The sequence below is a fragment of the Periplaneta americana genome, chromosome 9 (genome assembly GCF_040183065.1).
Source record: "Periplaneta americana isolate PAMFEO1 chromosome 9, P.americana_PAMFEO1_priV1, whole genome shotgun sequence".
NCBI lineage: Eukaryota > Metazoa > Arthropoda > Insecta > Blattodea > Blattidae > Periplaneta > Periplaneta americana.
In genome coordinates, this window is record NC_091125.1 from 115,662,061 (window position 1) to 115,687,073 (window position 25,013).

At 33.6% G+C, this 25,013-nt stretch overlaps 1 protein-coding gene across 5 annotated transcripts in view; it reads left to right on the plus strand.

Moving 5' to 3' along the window:
- The window catches only part of mv (lysosomal-trafficking regulator mauve), a 120,815-nt gene that overhangs the window by 92,472 nt on the left and 3,330 nt on the right, over positions 1-25,013 (plus strand). For 3 of the 5 annotated variants that reach the window (XM_069835670.1, XM_069835671.1, XM_069835672.1), the window contains exons 43-50: positions 1,807-2,024; positions 2,848-3,009; positions 6,402-6,594; positions 6,839-6,975; positions 8,754-8,992; positions 9,935-10,216; positions 11,603-11,674; positions 15,120-18,365. In XM_069835670.1, the coding sequence (XP_069691771.1) occupies positions 1,807-2,024; positions 2,848-3,009; positions 6,402-6,594; positions 6,839-6,975; positions 8,754-8,992; positions 9,935-10,216; positions 11,603-11,674; positions 15,120-15,258 (1,442 nt within the window). In that variant the 3' untranslated portion in view covers positions 15,259-18,365. Of the gene's footprint in view, positions 1-1,806; positions 2,025-2,847; positions 3,010-6,401; positions 6,595-6,838; positions 6,976-8,753; positions 8,993-9,934; positions 10,217-11,602; positions 11,675-15,119; positions 18,366-25,013 lie in introns of those variants that run through there. The other 2 variants (XR_011333988.1, XR_011333989.1) reach the window with 1 other exon arrangement.

Genomic DNA, 25,013 nt, shown 5'->3' on the forward strand with positions numbered 1-25,013 from the left:
GAAATAAAAAAGGCTCTAAGTGCCATAATCATGAATTTGAGGAAAATGAGTTTTAAGTATACTAGGTAATTAATGGTCATAATTTCAGTATTAATGTGTTTTATTTGAAAAATAAGCATAGTTTGGAGTTAGTGTCCAAAGGAACTTACAAAAGTAATATTGTAATAGTATGAAAAACGTACTGGAAATGGAAATTTAATGAAAGGCTCTAAGTTCCATACTTCAGAATCAGCAAAAAGATAGTGAAGAGGACAAACGAACTGAACAAAAATGGTTTTTTGTTCATAAAGTAAAAGTTTATTCTCTAATGCTTCTGTAAAACTGTTTGTGATCATCATTTGTCAGGTACTGGATCATTTCAGTCAAATTCTTCTTCTTTTCGGTTACGGTAATACCTGGATTTTCTTCTGAGTTAACGAAAATATTTCAGAAAATGTTCCTCTGCAAACTTGCACTAAGTCACCTTGCCCATCTGGAACAGTGTAATGAATAGTTGCTTGTCTCCTGCTCTGTTAAGGGTCATCATAGGTACCATGATGTCTTCTTTTAACATGTGATACTTGCATCAGCCCCATCAAGTAACTCCCTCGCTTTTTAATATCTTCCAGTCATAAAAATCTTCAAACAGCCCGACCTTGTGTTCATAGCTGAGTTTCTTGCATTTATACTTGCATGCACACCGACTCTGAAAGCAAGATGGAGAACCCAGTGCAATATACCTCACTAGGTCTACCATTTTTTTCTGTTGTCACAACCAACATAATTTAGTTAGACCTTATTGTTGCTTTCATGCAAAAAGAACAAGAATAAACGGTCTGTCCAGGTATGGTGTAGGTTAGCGATCAGTAATGAGACTTACCTCCTGTGCTGGACGAGGTTTTGCAGGAACATGTTTATTATTGAACTTATGTATTCATTTCCTCCATTTTTCAGCTTTTTTTTTTTTTTCCATTGCAGCCGCAGTACCTTCTCCTTTAATTCGTCATTTCTTTCCACTCAAACTCTTACAAATATCTGCCGCCTCCGCCATTTAAACTAACTATGAGGAGGAAGCACGCGGGACATAGAGCCTTTCATATGTTAACAGCAGCGGCAGTTAAACCGCATGTTATCTGTCGATTGCATTTGGTATTACATTTTCATTCGTGGCAGTTCGAGCCTTTTATACATTTTAGGGCTTGGCATATAGATCCCATTTTGCACACAATTTCAAAATTTCTTATTATGGCACTTAGAGCCTTTTTTATTTCAAGTCTTCATTTTATAAATTTTATTTTTTTAATTTTTGTACATGAAATTTCAGTTATGATAGTGAATTTTTGTTGCTAGCTTCTGTTTCTTACATGATTAGAAAATTTCTGATGCTCTTATACACTTATGTTAAAAAAAAAGGCTGGATTTAAGAGAGATGTGATTTTACTTAAAAGGGCCTTTACTGCAGCTCTTAAGATATGTTAAAATTACAAATTTGTTTTATATTTGAACTATGTGAATGTTCCTTAGAAGTTCATTTATTACTGTAGTTTCCTCATCTTATTGTTTGTATATCAAGCTAGCAGAAAGTATTGATAGGATTGAATATAAGATTGTAATATATTTTTTTCGTAGGAATATAATTATGGTGATCACTTTCACGTGTTAATATTGAACTAAGTTTATAAATATAAATTATAGTATTAAAAGTTGTGTAATCAAGATGTATATTTTTGTCAATTGCTTTTTGACTGGAGCAATTTAAATAAATACCATTCCTCTAATGTTGGTTGAATGTATGTGCTGGTACATATAACTTCGCTTTACTTCCAGAGTTCAACTTCGGAGTGCGTCAGAGTGGAGACAGAGTCAATGACGTGGAGTTGCCCCCCTGGAGTCATGGCGACGCAAGGCGCTTTGTACTGATCCACCGCCAAGCCCTAGAGTCAGTCCATGCCCGTGAGAATTTGCCCCTCTGGATCGACCTCGTGTTTGGTTACAAGCAGACTGGGAAGGCAGCTGTGGAAGCCATCAATGTTTTCCACCCAGCAGTATGTACTGAATTGCAGCACTGACACTGTATTGAATAGGAAATCTCCAACTGAGTTTGAATATATTTGGAACTGAACAGTATACGAATTCAGGCATTTCTTTATTGATTAATTCCTAATTTCAGTTGCTTGTTGTTGTGAAGAAAACCAATATCAATGAAAGTGCACATAAAGAACTTTGTCTGTAAATGTATTTCTAGCAAAATTAATAGGTTACTTCTCCTCGCATCAACATCTAGAGTTCACTTTATCATCATCATCATCATCATCATCATCATCATCATCATCCTTGCCTATCTTTCTGTTATAAGGAGTAGAGAACTTCACTGTCTTTTTACCACTCTAAGAAGAAGATGACAATTTAATGTATTATAAAATTGTACAATATTTATATGTCGAAATGCAGGAACTTAAGTGAACAAAAACTCCGAATAGAAGTAATTGTAATGAATGTTAAGAGAGATCAGAGGTTACAGAATAGTTCACATTGGCATTAGCTCACACACCGATAGAAATTCCTCGAAGAATTTAGAAATATATAATTCGAAACAAAGAGCTACTACAAAAAAGTGAACTAATCATTTTATTATTATTATTATTATTATTATTATTATTATTATTATTATTATTATTATTATTATTATTATTATTATTTTATTATTATTATTATTATTATTATTATTATTATTATTATTATTATTATTATTATTATTATTATTATTAATCTGCTGGAGGACAGTACAGTAACTTATACAATAAAAACATCTTCAATTAAAAATATGACGACAAGTGAATATTGTAAAGTATCGTTTTGTATTTCCAGACTTACTGTGGCTTTGATGTAGAGAAGATTCGTGACCCTTTGGAACGTACAGCATGGAAAACAATGGTACGAACATATGGACAGACACCACGACAACTCTTCCGTTCAGCTCATCCCATGGTGGTCCAGTCCCTGGCATCACGAACACCATCTTCAAGTGTGGTGAGTATAGTATAGCTGTGAGACAAGGGTTATCCAGCATATTTTGTAACGTTTTGATGACTAAAATGGCTATGAATGAGATTTTTCCTGCCGTTTTCATTTCTTCATTTGCTCCATTATTACCATTTCATCACCCTCAGAAACTCTAAAATAGTCTCTGTAGTACAAAATGGTCATTAAATTTAATATAACTTTAAATATATTACATGTGTTGTTTTCTTATTTATAGGTGATAAGCAGGGAACGGATTTATATGGACTAAAAATATATGAAATATGTAAATATATATGTAGTTATTTTTACCAAAATATGGAATTAAATATGGATTTTTACCAAAATATGGAATTAAATATGGACTTAAAATTATAAAAAAATGACTATGTACGTTAAATATTGGTACATTTTAATCAAACTAAACAAAAAATATAATGGACGTACCTTATCTTCCAATGTAGTTTCAACAAAACACAATTTTTATTGTCTGTTACCATAACAATAGGTTACAAACATTTCTTTCAAGTGCTGAAAAGTGAATCTTCTTCTATTGTCTCTGAGGATAGATTTATACTGACTAAAAGAGCGTTCGACGTCACAAGAAGTAACTGGTACATAATTCAATTTCACAATGTCTGCTGGGGATAAGTCCAAGTTAATCTTCACTGTTGATTCACCACTCATCACAGCAACAACCTTTTGTAGTTCTTCATATCCAGGGTTTTTTGAAAGTACAGTGTCCACCTTAGCTCTTACTGCATCTGCAACTTTACCTCTACCACGATTCAGTTGTTCCACAGTACTATTTATAATTTCAAAACTTTCAGATAGTGAAAGGTGCCTATTTTGGAGACTTTTGAGCGTTTTTATGATGCATGAAAATGTATGCTGAATGTGAGCTAAGTCATTCTTCACACTTATGTCACAGGTAACTGTTTTCGCAGTATCAATTGAGACTGCATCTTCAGAGTCCAATGCAAGGAGAACATTGTTAATAGAGTCTATATGTTCGGCATAATATTCAACTGCTTCTAGCCATGTACCCCATCTAGTTAAAATTGGCTTTGGTGGCAATGGAATTTCAGGGTACATTTCTTTCAACACGTTAACTCTACTGGGAGCTTTGAGAAATACTTTTTTCACTGATGAAATCAACAAATCTACTTTAGGGAAATTGTCTCTGACCACTTCTGCCACACGATGAAATGCATGCGCCACACAAGTAAAATGAGTCAATTTAGGATATACAACAGATAATGCTTGTCCAGCTTTGACCATATAAGGGGCAGCATCGCTAATAAAGAATAACACATTATCGTACATAATACCCTTTGGCCACAGGATACCCATAGCTTCGTTGAACAGTTTAACTATAGTTTTGTTATTGCACTTTTCTAGAACATCACAATGTAAAAGAATTCGTTCAGAATATTGTTCACTTAACAAACCGATAACTACATTACCAACAAGTCTACCTTCTTTGTCGGGAGTCTCATCAATGGAAACCCAAATTGAACTATCTTTAATTTCATCTCTTATCTTCTGTATTGTCTCATCGTAGATGGATGGAGCATACGTCTTCCTAAGTGTTGACTCATCCGGGATTGTATGTTGAGTATATTTTTCAAGGAATTCCCTGAAGACCTTATTCTTTAGTTTGTAGAGAGGAATATCAGCAGAGATGAGAGAACGGCAAAGGTCGATGTTAAACTCAGATCTTACATTCGATGTTGTTGGTTGTGTTAAAAACAATTGTCTCTGCTTGGAATTTAGTTGTTTGTTGGCCTGATGTTTACTAGTTGTAATGTGTTGTTGCACCAGGAACTTTTGTGTAGATGATACTGCACACTGACACAAATTACAAAATAATATTTTATTGTCAGTTGATAAACCATCTTCTTTAAATTCTGAAATGTAACTTGTTAGTTTTGATTTTAAATTGACTGAATGACGTACTTTTGGCATATTTACCGTCTTTATAGTATGATTTACAAAACTGAACCTATGTGTACTCTGACTGGCATTTAACTGTTGAGCTGCACAACTGAAGTCTGTTAAAAATTTTAAATTAAATTAATACAGTTTTGTAACTTACTTTCCCATTGTTGATAGGACTGCTAATTTTCAAATAACTCTGATGTTAAAGGGATTACTGAACATGTGTTTAAATCTCTATTGTTGAAATGTATTTTTAAAAGTTAATGGAATTTTGTTTTGTTTTATTGTTAAACCTAATATAATATGGACTGTTTTATATGAAATATGGAAAATATATGGAAATTAACGAAAATATGTACTAAACTCTAAAATATGGAAAAATATGGAAAATAAAAGTAGGATTTTTCAACCCTACACATTGTGAAACATAAAGATAATGCAAAATATAAATTATATTAGCTTTATAAGTAAATATGTATTTACATATAAATCCTTTCCCTGGTGATAAGGCTTAACTGCCTCGTGCTTTGGAATATAAACCAAAAATTTACATTGTAACTATTTTCTGTCTTCCAATTTTTTATGTTCCGCTCCCCCTCCCCCATCTTAATTTGAATCTTCTGTGCAACCTATTCCTTGTATAGTGCATACATTTTATCTTTCCACTCTTGTGGATGTAGACAGATGCGGTAGTGCACAGCACAGCTGCACACATTATGAACATAGAATGATAAAATGTATGCGCTGTAGGTAATGTCCTAAGCAATCATGGTCAATATGAAGTCCAAATACGTTACTGCTGATTTGTTTTATAAGAATATTTAAAAAGTCTATTAGGAAATGGTGTGTTTTATAAATTGTACCTTCTAATTTTTTTAACATTTTGAAATTGTAATTTAAATTATTATTTTATTTCGTGGATTTTTGTTGTTAACTCCTAATTTCTGTGTGATTTACTTCGCCTCATTTCCAACAATTAATGCTCGACTCTACTTACAAATCACATTCTTTCTTGACAGCTTTTATTATTTTCTCAGTTGCATCATATATCATATTTCGTTTACGTGTTTACTAAAATAGCAGATTTCCTACTAGGACTACGAAAATATATAACAGGTTTTTTTCCAGATAAGGAACTAATTAACATCGTGGTTTAGATGCCATAAAGAGGTTCTTTATCCTTCAGCCAATAGAGAAGGCTTCAGACACGTGTATTTGTTTACATGCAGAGTCTTCTTGTATGAAATGATGATTAATTGCTGTTGAAATGTAATAACAGTAACTGCATATTTTTAACTATTCATTATGTCTGTAGACATTTCTCTCAAAATATGTATTGGTATTGATCACTGAAATTCTGGTTGATCATCATATTGGATACTGTAAACCGCACCAGAAATAACTTAAACCTTGATTAGTTGTAAAGAACTATCAAAGAATATGCCAATATTTTTTTTCAGAGAGAAGTGGTTCCTGGTGTGAAGGGTCTGCTATGGGGCAGTTACGTTGGCTCTCCTGCTGATTCTGAACCTGTTGTGGTATGGAAGCACCAGCACAGAACACCAGTTGCAAGTCTGGTTCCTCTTTTGACTAATGACGTGTTTGGACTAGCTCCACATACATCAATTCTCCTACGCTACAGCAAGGAGAAGGGTGAGTAAAAAGAAGAGACTGAATGCTTATGCTTTTACAGCAGTTATTGTCTGATCAGTTTCGCATCTATGCACGAGCAGTATACCTAGTTGTAAGTTTCCATCCATGGTGAGCATTATATGTAGATAGTTGTGAAAACCATAGCATAGTTTTCAGTATATGAACAGTATTTTTTTACTAGAGGTACTGTGTTGTCTCAAGCATGCTAGTCTCATCACCGTGCTATTTGTGAATGCCTATACAGGTCTCAGCATGGTGAACGCCACCTCAGTGTTGGGAGCAGCTCTGGTCACATGGGGCCATGCAGATGGAGTCGTCAGAGTCAAACTGAAGAAGGAGCAACCACCGTGGCCTGTGGTCAAATCACCAGGCCTTGACCCGGTAAAATATTCTTGTTTCAAATCAAATACAGGAAGGGAAATATGGCCAGTGTTCAATGTACTGTTAGTTAGCCATATAATATTTATATTGGAATAAAAAAATAGTGGCCATTTGCAGGTAGAATAGAGTCCCGATTATTCGGGCTTCAATTATCTGGCCTTACTTGTTATCTGGATCTTTTTTTTTTTAATTACAGTAGTGTACATATATTTGAGAGAGGAACATAGGTTAAGGGTGTTTGAGAATAAGGTGCTTAGGAAAATATTTGGAGCTAAGAGGGATGAAGTTACAGGAGAATGGAGAAAGTTACACAAACCAGAACTGTACGCATTGTATTCTTCATCTGACATAATTAGGAACATTAAATCCAGATGTTTGAGATGGGCAGGGCATGTAGCACATATGGGCGAATCCAGAAATGCATATAGAGTGTTAGTTGGGAGGCAGGAGGGGAAAAAGACCTTTGGAGAGGCCGAGACGTAGATAGGAAGATAATATTAAAATGGATTTGAGGGAGGTGGGATATGACGATAGAGACTGGATTAATCTTGCTCAGGATAGGGACCAATGGCGGGCTTATGTGAGGGCGGCAATGAACCTCCGGGTGCCTTAAAAGCCAGTAAGTAAGTATACATATATGAAGAGTCCACTGCAAGAATGATGGATGTCACTTTCTTGTCGAAAATGAACCAAGACTGTCAATGCATAGCTTAAGACATATAGAATGTGCATAGAGAGTTATATGGCATTAACACTGATAGTCATTGTCCAGAAATGATCGGAAAATCACAGTTAAGCTTTGAGCGCTAAGCATTTCAAACTTTCAATTGCTTCTCCTGCAAAATGTATTCCAAATGACATCCATCATTCTTGCAGTGGACTCTTCATATACAATACTGAACAAGAAAAAATTTTTTAAAGTCAGTTACATACTGTACTGCATTATGAATAAAAACTCGTTTATTATGTACATGTGAGTAATATTTTTCTACATTACTGAGTCCGACTTTTGTCCCTTTAAGATTACAGGATCAAAAGTGACATAGCGCTCTTACCCTTTCTATTATCTGGATTGCCCTCGGCCCGTAAAGTCTGTGTAATCAAGACTCTACTGTATTCAATAAAATGTGTCTGCAGACTAAAATTCTGTAGAGGCCTTTAATAGTTCTAGTAAGAAAATCAGATGACTCAGATGATATTAATATCTTCAAAACATAATTCGTCCATATAATGTGTAACTTGTGGTGGGAGGAGGGGAGACTACTACACTTCAACCAGCAGAAGTCAGCAAATGTTTTAGTAGTGAATTTCTTTGCCGTCTCTAATTAAAAATCAACACTATAACAAAATTATATTCTTAGAACAAAATTTCCCAAATTATGCTGTGCTGGCCTCTGTTGTCAAATAGTTAGTGAAAAATTAGCTTGTATTAAGTTGTAAGTCATTTGCTCCTGAATTACCAAATCAGGGAATTATAATGAAAGCTTGATTTGATTAAGTACCTTTGTTTTTCTCCCGTATGTGGTGTGGGAGGTTATGGAGTTTTCATCTTATTTTGTAGTGTAGGTTGGACATTAATTAATTGGATCGGTCCCAGGTAGCTCAGTTTGGTAGAGTGTTGGTACATTTAACCAAAAGGTCCTGGGTTCGATACCCGGCCCCGGAACAATTTTTTCCTCGAAATTATTCAAATCAACTTTACAGGGAGTTATACCAGAAAGCTTGATTTGCACCGAGAATGATGTTTGTTTGAATGTTGAAATTTTTGCATGTTGTAGATCTGCACATGCGCGAGTGTGCCAGACTGCAGCCAACTGTGGATGGGGCACTGGTCTGGCAAGCTAGTGGTGTACGAGTACAAGTTTAGCCCCTCACGGGGTCACCTCGAGTTTCACAGTGAGCCTGTCACTCTTCTCGGTCATGATGGCCCCATCCACAACATCTATATCTGCCGCAGCTTCAGTATCGTGGTGACAGGCAGCCAGGATGGATCCGCCATCATTTGGGATCTCAACAAGTGAGTTAGCCTGACTCAATATATGTGATTGATGCTCTGGATTTCCTTGTTTCCCAATATTTAGAGGTGATGATGCTTGCCTGCCTTGATATAGAAGCTGCTCTTCAGTCCACTTTACTTTGTTGTAATTTATTGTAGCTTAGAGCCTCGTTTTATTGCAATGAGACTCTATTTCACTGCAATCAAATTACATAGTTCATTGGAGAAAACATAGTCAATGAATTGGCACTCTTCAAAGAACAAAATCAATTTTATCGTACATAGCGAGAGAGAGTTTAAGTTTGGAATTGGCAATAAAGCCATGAACACTCTTGCTCTCCAACATTTTCTCACACACAGTGAATTTAGAGGAAAGAGGAGAAAGTGGTGAAGAAATAATTCTAATTTTTTATTAGGTCAGAGCATTCTGTTCTACATAGTGCACTCTGAAAATAGAACTATCATGTCTCGTGAATTCATGACTGTATAACATTACATCATAGGTTAAGCATAACACTGACATATTGCGACATTTCTTGTAATGTATCACTTCAGACAAGAATGCCATGCCGTGATTATAATGCCTTTGTTGGAAAATTCCCTTTATTTTTTAATCTACTCCTTATTGATGATTTTAAATCTCCCTGTTAACACAATGCCGTGATTATAATGCCTTTGTTGGAAAATTCCCTTTATTTTTTAATCTACTCCTTATTGACGATTTTAAATCTCCCTGTTAACACAATGCCGTGATTATAATGCCTTTGTTGGAAAATTCCCTTTATTTTTTAATCTACTCCTTATTGACGATTTTAAATCTCCCTGTTAACACAATGCCGTGATTTTAATGCCTTTGTTGGAAAATTCCCTTTATTTTTTAATCTATTCCTTATTGGTGATTTTAAATCTCCCTGTTAACACAAGAGTGTTAAGTTTTATGTTAATGTATCATTGTTACCTCAGCTTGTCATATGTGCGCTGCATCTCCGGCAACAACATGACGATGCCAGTGAACCTGGTGTCGGTGAGTGAGACACTGGGGGACATCGCTATGGTGAGCAGTGCAGGGGCTAGCTCCATGGAAACGACGCTTGGAGGCAGCTTGCTGCGGCTGCACACCATCAATGCTGTGCCCATTGGAACTGTCGCCACCAGGGACTCCATCACTGCCATCTGCTTTTCAGGTGCCCCAGAGGGCGTGTCTGTCAACGTGATCGCAGCAGGCCTGGCTAGTGGTGCCATCAGGTATTGAAACCGTAATTAATTCCTTGTCACTGATGTCAGTGCGATGCACAGGTGGTATTTTCTGTCATAATTAACGAAATCCGTACACTACTGAGCGAATTTCTGCAATTAATCTGTTCCCATCAGAAAATATGTGATACATCTTTGGAATATACAGATTTGACGAATAAATGAGCATGAATTATTTTTTATTTTGAGTATTTCTTCTTCTTTTTCTTTGCAATAATATTTCCGGAAAGAATTTTGATCCTAGAGACTATTATTTTGTTACAATAATAGTATTATATTGGAATTTAATGTTGTTCTTCGTCCCCCTCCCCCAATTAACAACTTAATGAGTGACTTTTCTCTCTTCCTAACATAACAGTGATGCTGTATAAAAATATTCAGACTGATTGAATGAATTTTGAAAATTTGCTCCCATTTAAAGAAAAAAAAAGCATTGAATAAATGAAAAAATAAATGTATGATGAAAGTCAGATTTTGGTAACTCCATTAGGTTGCTAAGATATTGTATATGTATGTGTACCAAAAGTTAAAGCTGTCTGTTAAAGAAATCTAAAAAATTTTATTTTCTGTATAGTTCTCCCATGTTTCACATTACAAATGAGTTAAACAAAATTCTGTCTGTTGCCATTGGTATGCATTTGACTTTGTCAACTTTCAGGACAATGCTGGAGTAGACTTTCGGAAGAGATCCCATTAAGGGCTAATTAGCAGAGAAAAGAACTATTTGGTGGAAAAATATAAGAAATACATAGAGCACTACTTAATTTGTTTTATAGGATTTTGATTGACTCTAATAGTTTGTGTCTACACTTCCCAGCAAATGGACATTATAGCCAAAGTCTACTTGGCCTGTAGTTTTCTGCAGTTAAGTCCCAAGTTTTGTATATTTGTATGTGTGTTGCATTTAATTATAATTATTATTTATGCTTATTTATTATGTAATTAATATTATTAGTTTAAAAATATGACATGTCCCAAATCATGTATATGATCAGTGTATGCAATAAATCATTATGATTATAAGTGACATAGTCATATGACTCTGTTACAGAATCGTGTCTTGCGACCTTTCCTGATAGTATACACATAATGTCAGGTGAAAAAAATGTAGTGCAGCCCGTGTTTGTTACTTGTTTCCAATACGAGTAGTTGTCAGTCTTTATCAAAGGAATGTCATTCATTCATATCGATTGTCTGTGCATACATGAAGTTGTGTGATAGTTATTCAAAAACCAGTATTCATTTGGCTCTGTAGAAGGACACATGTTCAATGATTCTACTTTATTTTCCTTTGACTGAGACCAAGACGTTGATACAGATTTCTGCAGAATACTCTCGTTTTTCCTCTTCTCATTTCACTCATGTCGCATGTTTCAGGTTGTGGAGCACATGGGACTTATCACCAGTGCGGGAGATTACCACGAGCTTCATTGCACGTCCAATCATAAGGTACATAGCATTCAGTATTTCAACAGTCATTGTTACTTACTAGTCTTGTTATGGGTTAGGAATTTATTTGTTACACTTGAGGATGATTAATTATGCTACCTTTGTAGACCTCAAAATCATAACAAACTCTGCTTTTTCTCCATGAGAGGTCTCAAAGAAAATAAATACAACTATGTCCACTAGAAAGATTATCACAGATTGAGCTTCAGGACTACATACTCAAAGTATGGCCCCTATTCAGGTAAAATTACATAATTGATTAAGCTTCGGAGATCATATGTGGCAGGGAAAAAGCATGGTTGCAGGGAGGTTTAAAAAGCTGCTCAAAAGAGACTGCTGGTACAAATTATTTGGATTTATTTTACATTCATAATGGCCATTGGAAGAAAAAGAAACATTCTATATTATTTTTTTTTGTGGCTTAAAGTACAGGGAACAGGTTAGTAACTTAACACTTCTAGACACAGATACACTTGGACTATGCTCGCACTTCCATGGGGAAATGTAAAATATTGTGTACCGTTATCAGATATTGAGTAATAGGCTTTAGATTAGATTTGGTGTGAGGGATAAGTTTTCATGTGCGTTAGTTTTTTGTCACTCATACATAACTAACATTGTTCAAAAAGATTTAATGACATCATGAAAGTCTTCAGACCCTGCAGAAATATTTGACTGTGATGCAGGAAACAGAAGCCAGTAATAGAACATTATTGTTCAACAGATGTTTGGTGTTATAAATTTACAACACGAAAAGTTCAGCTTTACTTTCTATTCAGAGAAAGTCATACTATGGATATATTTATCCTCTCCCTTCCCTCTCTCTCGTTCGTTCCTTTCTGGAAATTAAGAACTAATTTCTCCATTTATTTCTGACATATATGGAGCACCAAAAATATGTTTTTCTTACGTATATATGTGTGTGTGAACCTTTTGCCTCAATAATGCTCAGAATATTGAAGAATAGTTAGGCTTAGAAAGTTTGGTAACATCTTTACTGTATAGTGAAACTCCGCTAATTCGGGATTCGCGATAATTCGGACAGCTTTTTTTTTAATTCGAAATTCGCGATAATCCGGATAGTCCTTTTTTCCTCCCTCCCCCCTCCCACCACAAGGCAGTTGGAGATTGATTGGAGATTCATAATCCACACATTGAAGACAGAAGTGAATGAAAAGAGTGAAAAATGTGGTAATAAATTCAAATTGTCCAACATAAAATTAATTTAGATATATTAATTAAATTTGCGGACTGTAATCCGAACTATCAGAAATTTTATCTTACCTTAAAAGAAATGCGTCATGATGTGCAAAGCAAAGATATTCAGACAACATTTACCTCTTTCTTTAAATTACATTCTGAAAATTCCAAAGCTAGTACTTCCTATGCAGTAGTTGACTTGGACTAAAGAACTTCATACTCATTCTCTTTTTTTTAATTAATGTTTTATATTCCATATGTTTGCAAAAGAGAATGATTTAAACATTAAATTAATAATTAAAGGACTATACAATATCATTTTTTTTTTCAGTTGTCGAAATAATCCTGTTCCAGTAAATTCTCTATAATTCGGACTTTCACTAATTGAGACTGAATTCCCCCCCCCCCCCCGTTAGTCCGAATTAGTGAGGTTCTGCTGTATTTCAATCAACGTGGAGTTGCTAGAACTAATGTGTTAATTGTCTAAGAGGTATGGAAGGGGTCGTTTCTGGAAAGGATGACTATAATGATAGAGATAATGTGACCTGACTTCATCCTACTGTTAGCTACACTGGTGGCCTCCTTTCGACTCCAGTGGAAACGTAATGAATGTGGCAGTAATAGACACAGGGTCGCCCATTACCAACTGCTAGTACCCAAACTCATTAAGTTTGACTTTGATATGTTAACTTAAATGTCGTTCATCTAATACTGTGTCCTATGAGATTTTTATGCCTTCTGTCAGTTTCAACCCGTGAAACTCAGCCTAATGGTGATTGTTCTACCCACTGAATACTGAACTTACTTAAATATAAGATTATTATAACATATAAGATCTGCCGTCGGCTTGGGTAGCATAGTCGGTATAGCACTGGTCTTCTGTGATTGAGGTTGCGGGTTCGATCTGGCCCAGGTCGATGGCATTTAAGTGTGCTTAAATGCGACAGGCTCATGTCAGTAGATTTACTGGCATGTAAAAGAACTCCTGCAGGACAAAATTCTGGCACACCGGCGACGCTGATATAACCTCGATAGTTGCGAGCGTCGTTAAATAAACCATAATTAAAGTTATAAGATCTGCCTTAATTTCCAAGTGTTAGAAGTAAACATTTTATTTTGCGACACATATTGGAACTTTACTTATACACTACCTTAATCCCACACTCATCAGATCTCTCACCATAATATTTTGTCATGTATGGGGTCTATCAGCAATTAAAAAATATTAAGAACTAGCTAGAAATTTGGAGCTTTGTGATCTTGTGCTGTAAGTAATAAATGTAGAATGTTTTTGTCTCTCTTAATTATGATTTGCTTTTGTATGGTATTTATTACAATATTTAATAAAATAACTGTGTTAAATTTTCACAGGTTACATGTTTCAGATCATCAGTTGTAAAATCCTCCTTATTTTTGTTGTTGTAAATTTATAATTTTTACTTCTTCTTCTTCTTCTTCTTCTTCTTCTTCTTCTTCTTTTCTATAGGCATAAGCCTGTTTATTTACACATACCATGTCAATGATGATTACGTCTTATTCCATCTCTTGAGAGGTCTGCCCACTTCTCTTTTTTCTCTAGGACGTAGGTTCTTTGCTGCTTTAATAAGTCTCGTGTCGTCAGCTCTATCCACGTGGGAGCTCCATTCCCTTTTTCTCGTTGTAATAAATGTCTCAACATCTGTAATATTGCATTTCTTCCTCACATCCTGGTTCCTAACTCTGTCAAATATTGTTTTGCTTACTATGGCTCTTAAAGTATTCATTTCTACTGATAATTTTTACAAGTGCCGAAAATATAAAAAAACTAAAATAGAAAGAAGAATTTTATATGAATAAAGATCATTCTTTATTTCATTCTTCTGAACATTTTTACAGAAGATTATTTTCAACAGTCAGTTATTAATATTGTACCAATATGACCTTTTATAGAAATAAAGGCTTTTAATTCCCTAAAAATTTATTTATAATGCTCAGCTTATTGGTTCTTCCATTTCCATACTGCATGTAGGGAAATATTTATTTATTTCTTAATTTCCTGTACTGTAATACCAATCACAGAGCCCAGGTCATTACAGACTACTCATTTATGGGCCTTATTGTAGACCAAGAGATGCTCTACTTCAGCACCTCCATATCCCTGCAAATACCATCAACAGTTATCCATTTGCGTTGCATTATACTTTAATTTGTTGTCATTATCAGAGTTTGTGAATCCCGTGCCTTAATATTGCATTTTTTTGTGCAGTCTGACCTATTCGCAAGACGCCCAGCACCTATATGCATCTGCAGATGATGGCAGTGTTGTTATCTGGGAAGGGGGCGGAGGTTCTGGGGTGAAGGGTGTGAGCAAAACGCCCAAGTTCCTCAATCTCACGTCCTTGTGAGGGACTTGACGCAGGATCCATGTGCCAGCGGTGCTGGAATTCAGGAATAAGACATTAAGGTGATGCAACAGATCTGATACAATGAAAGTAAATTTTAAGAAGTTATAATTTATTTTATTTTATTTGGTTTTAATTTACTTTATTGGCATTCTAGAAGAGAAAATGTATTTGAGCATTTTCCTTTTACAGTATCTTTCTATCTCTCGTTGTTAATTTCCGTTTCTTTCTGTTTGAGAAAAGACTGTTGTGTTATACATTTGGGAGGTTTTACATGACTCCTTTGCAGTGTAATATACTCCTTACTGAATACTTAAGTTGTACTGAAAGCTTCCAAATCTATGAATAATGAGACTGCATATATTTTAAAACTGAACATGAATGTTGTACCTTGGAAGATTTTAATACTCCTTTTCAGTTTTTGTGTGTAACAGAGAACAATTCAGTTACATTATAAAATAGACGTAATTGTATGGCAACACTTGTAATGGTTTCTAAGCGAATCACTAAGTTAAACAATCGCTAATTGTTAGTTTCGTGTACTGTTTTAACATTTTGGTTGCTTGTATTGGATATGATTGGTTTTTCTGTGGAAATTGTGCCAAATGAGTGTGAATTTCTGTCATGTTTATTGTTATATATCAGTATGAGATTATTTTAGTGTTAATAGTACGGTATATTTATATACGTCTTTATTTGTCTTAAATCACTAACTTTTAAGAAGCACTGCGATGTTACCTGTGGTGATAGAGCTGCCATTTGTTATATGTGTATGATGATTGTGTGTCGAGCCTGACCATTTCAAGACTTACAGCATGTATGTGAAAAATGTTACTTCGATATCTTTATCGTCAAACATTTCTAGATTTTAGAACTAACATAAAATGTTACGAAGTTAAAAGGCTGTTTTATCTGAAAGTCCAATTCCATATTATGTGCTGACTTCAAAATATTTTTTTAGTAAAGGTGATTTTTTATCGATATGCAGGCCTATAGTTTTTGCTATAAATGTGAAATTTACTGTTTTCTCCTTAATTGCTGTGAAGTTATAAAAGATATGATAATATATTTTATTTTAATATAATGCATAAAGTTGGTAATTTTTATTATTCTGAAATTAAAATCTTATTATACTCTATTTATTAATTTAGTATTTTGTGGCATCTATGAACTTCACATTTAGCATTTTGTAGCGAAAACCTCTTCATAAGTTAATTCTGGTGAATAGGCTATGTGTAACATGATATTTTCATTAAAAAATTACATCATAAGTAGGCCTATATATCACAAAACGTTAATAAACTGTAACGTATTTTGTTTTATCAGATGTAAAATGACACCTACAGTTCAAACCCCCTAAGTGAAAAGTAAAACTATAATTTAAGGAAATAATTTAAAAGAATTTCGAGAACTTATTCTTCATTTCCGAAGCGTTAAATTAGAGCATAGAATAAATGTATGTTATTTTCTGCCATTTAAGGTTGGTTGAACAAATTCTGAATTTAAGTTGTATTGCTGGTAAAGCTTATAAACAATCTATGCTTTTATTTTCTGAAGAAACCTTCTACCTTTCAACAAAATTATCCTCCTCCCCCTTTTTTTCATGTTTTTTATTATTATCTTGTTAATGTGAGGAAAAATTATAGATTATTAAAAACCGAATTGACGAAAATAGGTGTCTTTTACACATATATATCGCAGAAATATATGAATTTCGCATTTTTGTAGTGGATTCGGAACCAATATAAAATAGATTAATTTCTTATGAAAAAATGAGAATATAAAATATATACATACACGTATTTTGGAGGAATTTTGCACGTATTGTTGTTGCAAACAGTCATAATTTCTAATACTGTAATGTAAAATTTATACTGAAGAAGACAGTGTTAAAGTTCCTACTGATGATTATATAAAATTAATGAATGAACTATTTTATGCATTGGTGTCCTTACACTGTTTCACAAGGTTCTATAGACAGATTCAGCAGAAATAATGCTGTAATTTTATTGTACTTTTACCAACTACCCTCCAATGGACTTTCAATTTTTGCAAGTTGCAGTGTTTTGAAAGAAGAAAAATCGTATTTGTCGCACTGACATATTCTTTACAGGTTTCGTTTATGTATATGTGACAAAAATTTCATTAAACATAAAGCTCAATTTAAATTGTTACAATTAAAACAGTCCAGTAAATAAAAGAAAGTTGGCTTAGTTGATAGAGTGACAACCTGCAGGTTAGAATGGCATGTATTCGATTTTAGGTGGGGACAAGGAATTTTTCTTCTTACGATATGTTAGGACATATCTGACATTGATTGAGCAAGAATGTTTCTTTTCACGAGATAAAGCAACTGTAATATGATGCTGATCATTCACGTTTCCCACCCCTTATACGAATATAGATATATTCATGGGTGGACATAGTGCAACAATAATTGTTTCATGCTATCTCCTACACAATTTCATATGTCACAGCTTGTTGTTAGAAGTGTATGGAAATAGCTGATTTACTTCTATAGCAAGCTTTACTATCAGCGTAGCCCTAAGATTAGTTATCCCTTAAGAGATTAATAGAATTTAATTATGAATTTTTATACTTTGTTATATTACAATCGATATTACGCTTCAGGGTCCATAAAGCCTTTTACAATTCTGTTTGAGTTCTATATCTCTTCCAATTGTTTAAAATTTCTTCTGTACATAGAATTTATAGCTGACTAAAGAAATACATGGATTTAATACACACATCTTCATCTTTTGTACGAAGAACGTAATAATCCATTTAGTTAAAAGCAAGGATCAGTGTAATGGGTTGATTTTTTATTAGTTTATTTCTGATCATTGTTTGTTTCTTAATTACCATTACTCGTGAGAATATTAAACAAGTGCATTAGTAACCAATAACAAAACATCATATGCATTAAAATCTTTCCATACTCCGTTAATGGTAGGTATATTAATAATAATTATAATCATCTTATGGTCAGACGCTCAAGCTGTAGATAAATTTTTTTATTTTAAACATTGTCTGGAGTGTACCACGTGAAAATGGATCTATAGTGCGCCAAGCATGATGGTAATTATGAATATTAGTGGCAGTGAAAATAGAAGTACCTCGAAAAAATCCTGCCTTCACATTTTCCCTATTATTTTCGTTTTTCATTTAATTTATAGTATTCCATAAATCTTACATTAACGTTAAAGCTTTAAGATGTAGAACAAGTCAAGAGTTATATCATTTTTTGCCTTATGGTTGGGAAAATCTCGGAAAAAAATCTCAATCAAGTAATCAACCTAAGTGGAATTTTTTTTTTTTATCCAATGCCACCAGGTTGTCTTTTCGACATTTCTGGTCTTCTCTCCTGGCCATGGCTTAGTTGTAACCCACTTCTGAGGTTGGGGCGCCTGGAAGGCGGAGTTACATTACCCCGATGATGTGATAGGATGATTATGATAATGTGGTGCCAGGAGAGGTCTTAAATCTAAACTTAACCTAAATTCCAGACCATGGACGAACACAGGAATAATCCCCTTCAAGGAAAAATTCCTGTGCTCTAACCGGGATTCGAACCCGGGACCTCATGAACTATAGCCAGAAGCTCAATCTAACCCAAACCCTAGCACAGCTTGGAATTAGCAGGCAAGCGAGTCTGCTGACTGAGCTATGCTGGTGGCTCTACAAAAATATACAATGGACAAGAAGCAGATTACGAGTAATTCAGTTTACAAGCCTAAACAATTTATCAGTTGATCTGTAAGATATGCAGCACATAGCAAGTAGATTAATTCGATTTACTGCATATGCAATTCATCAGCTGAGCTATACAAAAATTTACAATATATTATAGCAAGTAGATTAATTCAATCTGCAGGCATAAACAAATACATCAGTTGAGCTATAGAAAATTGTACAATACATAGCAAATAGATTCATCCAATTTACAAGCATAAACAATACATCAGTTGAGCTATACAAAATTGTACAATACATAGCAAGTAGATTAAGCATAAAACAATACATAGCAAGTAGATTAATTCAATTTACAAGCATAAACAATACATCAATTGAGCTATACAAAATTGTACAATACATTGCAAGTAGATTAATCCAATTTATAAGCATAAACAATTTATCAGATGAGCTATACAAAATTGTACAATACATAGCACGTAGATTAATCCTATTTACAAACATAAACAATTCATCAGCTGTGTAGATATTATTATTATTATTATTATTATTATTATTATTATTATTATTATTACTATTATTGGCCATTAAATAATTAAAATGACAATAGGCTTCGTTGAAAGGAAACATTACAAATTAAAAATTAAATTAAAAGACAAGATCGTTCACCTCAACATTAAAGAACTCGTCAACAGTGTAAAAAGTCTTATCAAAGAACCACTGTAAGAGAACTTTTTTAAAATGGGAAAGAGCAACACATTTGGCATTAACAGGTAAGGCATTAAAAATTTTATTCCCATAGTTTCCCACCTTTTCAGTGCTTCGGAAGTGTGACAATATTTAAAACTCAAATCATCACGTGACCTAGTGCCATAATCATGAATGGTTGATCTACTACGATATTTATCCACATTTTCTCTTATAAAAATCAGGCAAGTAAAGATATAAATTCCAGGCAAAGTTAGTATTTTATAATTAATAAATAAGCTTTTACAATGTTCAAAATGAGGTTTTCTTGCCATGATATGTAAAGCTCTTTTCTGCAATAGACGAATGACCCCAGATGTGTATCATCTGCAAATAAAATTACATGGGATAAATCATTATTTGTGATTGAGGCTAAATCATTGATATAAACTAGAAACAATAAATAACATTAGTAAAAAAAAAAAAAAAACACCAAAGTAACCAAAAATAAGTCACCGGTGTAGCTCAGTCGTTGTCATCTGCCATTTAAAGAATTGAGACCTAGAGGAGATTTAAAAAAACGGTATTCATAATATTCTAGCATGAAAATAGACTGAAACAACTGTTACTCTCCTAGTGTAATTTGGCCACGTCTGTAAAATATGGAAGAGTGTCTATAATGTTAGCTATTAAGCAAGGAAATAATTACGGTTTTGTTCTGAAACTGTAGCTGTAGGTATGCTAGTATCGATAATTTACTACAATTTGAAAAATTACTGTTGCACAGCAGCAAAAATCGAAGGTAATATAAGTGAAACAGCGATAATGGTCAAACAAGTTAGGTAGGCCTATACTGCATTAGTACATATTTTAATCCATTAATAAAAAAAGAGGAATACCTCTTGGTAATTCTCTTAGAAACCATAATAAATGCAAACACATTTAGAATATTAAAAAGTATATTGTCTGGAGGCTGCAGCACTTGATGTTTTATAACAAAAGAGCTGCAATGTGATGTTCTCAGTTCGTTGGCTAATTAGTTTGAGGTTGTCTTCCATAGTTTGTCGCTCTTTACTCCTGTTATTGAAACATTGAAGTACCACGCCATAGTGTCGTGGTGTAAGACATCATGCTTATGACTCGTATTAGGGAATGCACGCTTCTTCGAGTCCTCATGAGGAAGGAGTGTTCTCATGAAATTTCGACCTGTGTAGGAGACCAGTGCGTACTCAACATCTGCTGGGGGGATCATCGTGCTAACCACATGATATCCCCTTTCTGGCTGGATTATCGTGCACCTCTGCTGAGGCATGTGGACGTGATGCCAACAGCTGACTGGTCAGCCTTGGCCCTTCAAGACTTATCGTGCCACAAATTTAATTTCTAATTTATTGAAACATTGACCAACGAGTTGAGAACATTTTCTCGAGTCACTTTGTTTGGTTTTGTTTCTTTTGAGTTGCTAATTTGTTAATTAATATGAAGTTTGAATGACAGAGGTCTATACCGTATTCATCGTATTATGTATGCTGTGTTACATCAATGTGTGCTGCTTGAAATTTCTTTTCTCTGAAATAAAGAAGAAATGTAAACAGAGAATTTCTCGGCTGAGGAAATATACATCTTTCAGTATACACCCACATAACTACTGGAACATTTGACTGGGATGACAATGTTTTCATCTTCCATAAAGGAAAGAAAGTTTTCTTTTATAGTTAATCAAGTTACTTGATTTTCTTGGCCAAGAAATACTCCGTATATAATTAATATGCATAAGGGTGCACAGAGATTCTATTATGTGTGCTTCTAAGTGGATGTTCCTAATTAATAATAACACCTAAATGGACATATATTTAATTTTATGCATTATTTTTGTATTGTTGCAATGACTTCTGAAACGAACTGGGGCAGAAATCACACAGTATGCTCTCCATTAAATTCTACTTTGAGCTGAGAAAGTGTATTTGTGTTGTAAATAATATATCTTCTATTGATGTGAAAACAACGTCTTGTAGTAATTTTGGAAACTTTTGAACAAATCGGTTGATTGCTGCATCTACTGAAGTATTATGCAAAGTCTTTCTATGCACATGGAATGTAATATACAGTTTATCTCGATATAAAGTTCAAATAACTTTCGAAAACATAACTTACTAATAACATTTTAGGAAAGAAAAATCTTATCTGTCTCTTGAACACGACTTCAGTCTGTTCACGCCTGTGCACTGATCACTTAATGAGTAAAAGAATATCAAGAACTGAAGAATTAGTCTGTCACTTAACTTCCACGTACAAATTAAACGTTGTATAAATAAAAACTCTACAGTATTTCCTTGTCAAGGTATCATTACATATTCCTAACAGCAAATTTTTCTGATTCATGTAAAATTTTCATCAACGTAAATCTTTCTTTTATTATCAACTTTCCATTTTCTCACTCCCCCCCCCCCCCCAAAAAGGGCCTATAATGTAGTGATGAGATCACAGTTGGCAATTATTTTTAAGGATTCCGAATTAATCCTGTACTGCAGAACATATTTTCATAATTATTATATTAATATGATTATAACTATGCTCTGTTTCAGCATTTTAATACTGTCATATGAAGTAAGGTACCAGTATTTTAAAAAATACACACGTTTACCGAAGGAAGAAGGAAGAATTAAAACGAAATAAATTATATTTATTTTGAAAATTACTTATTACAAATTATATTTTCTAATTCTTTCTCCATTTCTTGTTTAAACGATCTTTTATTCTGATGAGTCATTAAATACATGTTACACAAAACTTGATTTTGGTCTCTTGTGGAAGCTCATGCTATGGGTAAATCTTTATTTATTCTCAAGAATTTTTTAAAACCATTAGCTCTAAGTGGAGACATAATAATGAAAAGCAGTTACATATGTAACATACATAAAATATATTGAATATATTACAGTATATCTACTAATTTTGGAGTGCTTTGCAATGTGAACGAAACTGATTTTTTTTATAGAATCATCCTCCTTTAAAATAAAGAGGTTGGAAATAAAGAGTAGAGCATGAACGATTTATAATATTTATTAATGCATGAGATCTGAAGGATGTTTTTATTCTTTTATGAAGCGTAAAAAAGAGTCACAAAGAGACATGGTGGAACAACAGCAGCTGCTAGCAATGTCAGATGTGATTGAATTTAAACTGGGCCAGGGTTGGGTACATTTATTGTGATGACCCTGAGATTAATGTATTATATAAGTTAGGTGTGAGTGTTCTCGTAACTTTCTTTGTTGTGTTGATGAGAGTGTTAATATGAATGTGAAATGCCATGGCCTAGCCAAGTCTGGGCTCGCAATTGTCCAGTCATGTCCTATGCAAAATGGACGCAATGATAAAATAAAATCTTAACCCACTGTCTGTAATCTGAAAATGAAAGCAGTTTTTAATTACATATTTGCCAAAAGGATATTGAAGTATTGAAGTTGATGGCTACATTTTCTGTTTAACACTAAAAGTGTATGAGAAATGTTCCTCCAAAATAATTGTTATTCTTTTATGACACGGTGTGAAAACCGAAGATGCCATAGTTGCACCACTTGACTACTTTGAGAGGAGTTATTTTTTATAATATTTTAAATCTATATATTTCTGAAAGCACTGACAGTTTTTTCTTGTAATCACACGAATTATTATCCATCTTTATAATTATGAGCTACATTCGATACATTTAATATTTTGTAGGTATGGTTGAAATGTCATATCTTCATTAACGGTATGATAAAAAAAATAAAGACAAGACAATCTGCCTATGTAGAGGATTGTTGTTGATTTTGAGAAGGTGTAGGGAAAGTGTCATATCTTCATTACTGAAATGATTGTGATTTAAAATAAAAGACAATCTTCGTACTGACTTTTATAAAAATATATAAAGGTTTGTGAGAACGTGAAACTATCAAGAAATATTGACAGCAGTAGAAAAAGCTGCGTTATTCCTGAATTCTAGTCTTGTTTGTACCATTATTTAGTGACACAGTGCCATAGAATTGAGGCTAAGAAGGAAATGAATGATATATACGACCACTCTAAATGCACTCATTTTATTATGTAACAGTCTGTTTTACTTTAAGTGGAAATATTAGTGCTTTCATAGTTTAGAAACAATAATTAATATTATTAGTTGTTGACAAATGTATGCATGTACTACTTAGTTTAGACGTACTAGCCTCCGAGAGAGCAGATATAATACTAAATCATCCGATCACAGAATTTAGCTTCTTGTTACCTACATGTTTTGTAGAGTAGACCTTATCATTATTATATTTGTGTGTATCAGGACTTTCTTTCTGTTGTGTAATTTTGTCTAGATGTAAAGCATTTGACTCGAACTCTGTTCACGAGCCAAAGATTCTGTTAGTTACGAAATGCATTTGGGCCCGAATTAAAATTGGAGAATAGCATCCATGAAATTGACAGGACCATTATGAATACGAGGTTGGTGTACAATATTGAATCGGTTAGCAGTACAATTTTGTCATTTTAAATAAAATAATGTTGCAATTTTAAATTAAAACTTAACTGTTAATATATAAATGTTATATAGCATATATACATATACACAATGTTGACTCTGTTTAAAAGAGAAATGTCTGATGTTGAAGAATAACTTTGCATTTTCATGACTTGATGTTACATTTCATGTAGTGAATGAAACGCAAGTGAGTTTTACAATACTTACATTTTCGTCTACATAATGAATATTGTATTATCTATTAATTTTATATCTGTATTTGATTATATAGATCCCATCTTATTTCGATATTTTTATTGTTCTTTGACGCATTTCAACATTTTTATATACAGTACTATCCATCCATGTAGTTGCTTATGTAATATTTTTTACAATTATTCAGCAGTATTTTTATTATGTTGTATATTTTGAGAATTATTTTGTAGACCACTCATAAGTACTTACATTATATTACATGTTGCAATCTAACAGTGTGTTTATTTACTAACATTGTCTTAGCTGTTGAAAATTCATGTTGTTGATAAATACCTTATTTGAGTAGTTTCATTGTATGCAAGGAGAGTCAATGAAACGGGCAATTATAAATATCAGTTGTTTCCAATCACATTCAGTTATTTTAATTGTTGCCAATAAAAAAAATCGATCCTTCATGATAAAGCATTTAGTTATGATGAGTATTGAACGGGTGAACAACATGCGTTTGCTATTAAGGAATATTACAAAAGTGGGGATAATTTTGTGGCTGTTTCTACATCATTACAATATCCATCAGTCCAAATCATTATAAAATCTGAGTGCAGAATTTTGAAGCATCCGATTATGCATTAAAGAAGGAGCCTCTAGGCAAACAAAAAACTGTATATATGCC